Genomic DNA, 1085 nt, shown 5'->3' with positions numbered 1-1085 from the left:
ACACACACATACACACATACACACACACATATATATTCTTATATATATATTTTTATATTCTTATACATAATATTCTTTTCCAGTTTGGTGGTTTAGAATCGCCGTTGACAGGCTTGAAAGACGAACTCAAACGGTTCTTCGTTCATAAATATTCCCGTGAGATCTTCACCTTAATCGTTGTAGGATCAGCTTATCTTTTCTCATTACCTTGTGTGACAACAGTAAGTATAATTTCAAGTCTATTCCCTTTCACCAGTCGTTGAGTCTCTGCAAAAGTTTATTTATGGTATTGGTGAAGTACAATTACGACAAATAAGAATCCAAACTCAAGCACTCTCCGTAAAGTTATATGATATTGAATATGTTTAGACAATAACGGCGGTGCATCAGCATGGCCTCAGCTCTGAGCTGAAACTATAGTAAAAAAAAAAAATCTTATAGCACTTCAAGGTGGCGAGCTGGCAGAAACATTAGCACACCGGGCGAAATGCTTAGCGGTATTTCGTCTGCCGTTATTTACATTCTGAGTTCAAATTCCGCAGAGGTTGACTTTACCTTTCAACCTTTCGAAGTCGATAAATTAAGTACCAGTTGCGTACTGGGGTCGATCTAATCGAATGGACCCCTCCCCAAAAATTTCGGGCCTTGTGCCTTTGTAGAAAAGAATATCTTATAACACATCATAACATTGTTTCAAGTATTGTATAGAGTATATATATAAATGATAAACGACAGAATAAATCGTTTCAATATTGTAGCTGAATATATTTTGTATAATAGTCAAGAGAATTAATTCTTAACAGTTGAATTCATCTAGCTATAAATAAGTTCTGTCGAAATACAAGGTAATCCATGTATCAGGAGAATTTTTAACTTCCATTCAATCTTCAACGTTGGATGGACTCTACCTGGGTGACTTGTTGTAGATTTACTAGATATCAATAAGTCATCAGACTCATATCTTTATGTTGCCAATGACAACCTCTATACAACACATATGTATGTACGTATTTATGTATGTATGTATGTATGTATATATATATATATATATATATATATATATATATATATATATATATATATAT

General features: G+C 33.2%; 1 protein-coding gene across 2 annotated transcripts in view; it reads left to right on the top strand.

Moving 5' to 3' along the window:
* LOC106877345 (sodium-dependent noradrenaline transporter) overlaps positions 1 to 1085 on the top strand; it is a 131367-nt gene that overhangs the window by 113937 nt on the left and 16345 nt on the right. The window contains exon 10 of one of the 2 annotated variants that reach the window (XM_014926226.2): positions 84 to 258. In XM_014926226.2, the coding sequence (XP_014781712.1) occupies positions 84 to 258 (175 nt within the window). The remainder of the gene's footprint in view (positions 1 to 83; positions 259 to 1085) is intronic. The other variant, XM_052970413.1, reaches the window with a different exon arrangement.

Source organism: Octopus bimaculoides, chromosome 9 (assembly GCF_001194135.2).
Source record: "Octopus bimaculoides isolate UCB-OBI-ISO-001 chromosome 9, ASM119413v2, whole genome shotgun sequence".
NCBI classification, from domain to species: domain Eukaryota; kingdom Metazoa; phylum Mollusca; class Cephalopoda; order Octopoda; family Octopodidae; genus Octopus; species Octopus bimaculoides.
This window is presented reverse-complemented; position numbering and strand designations above follow the sequence as displayed.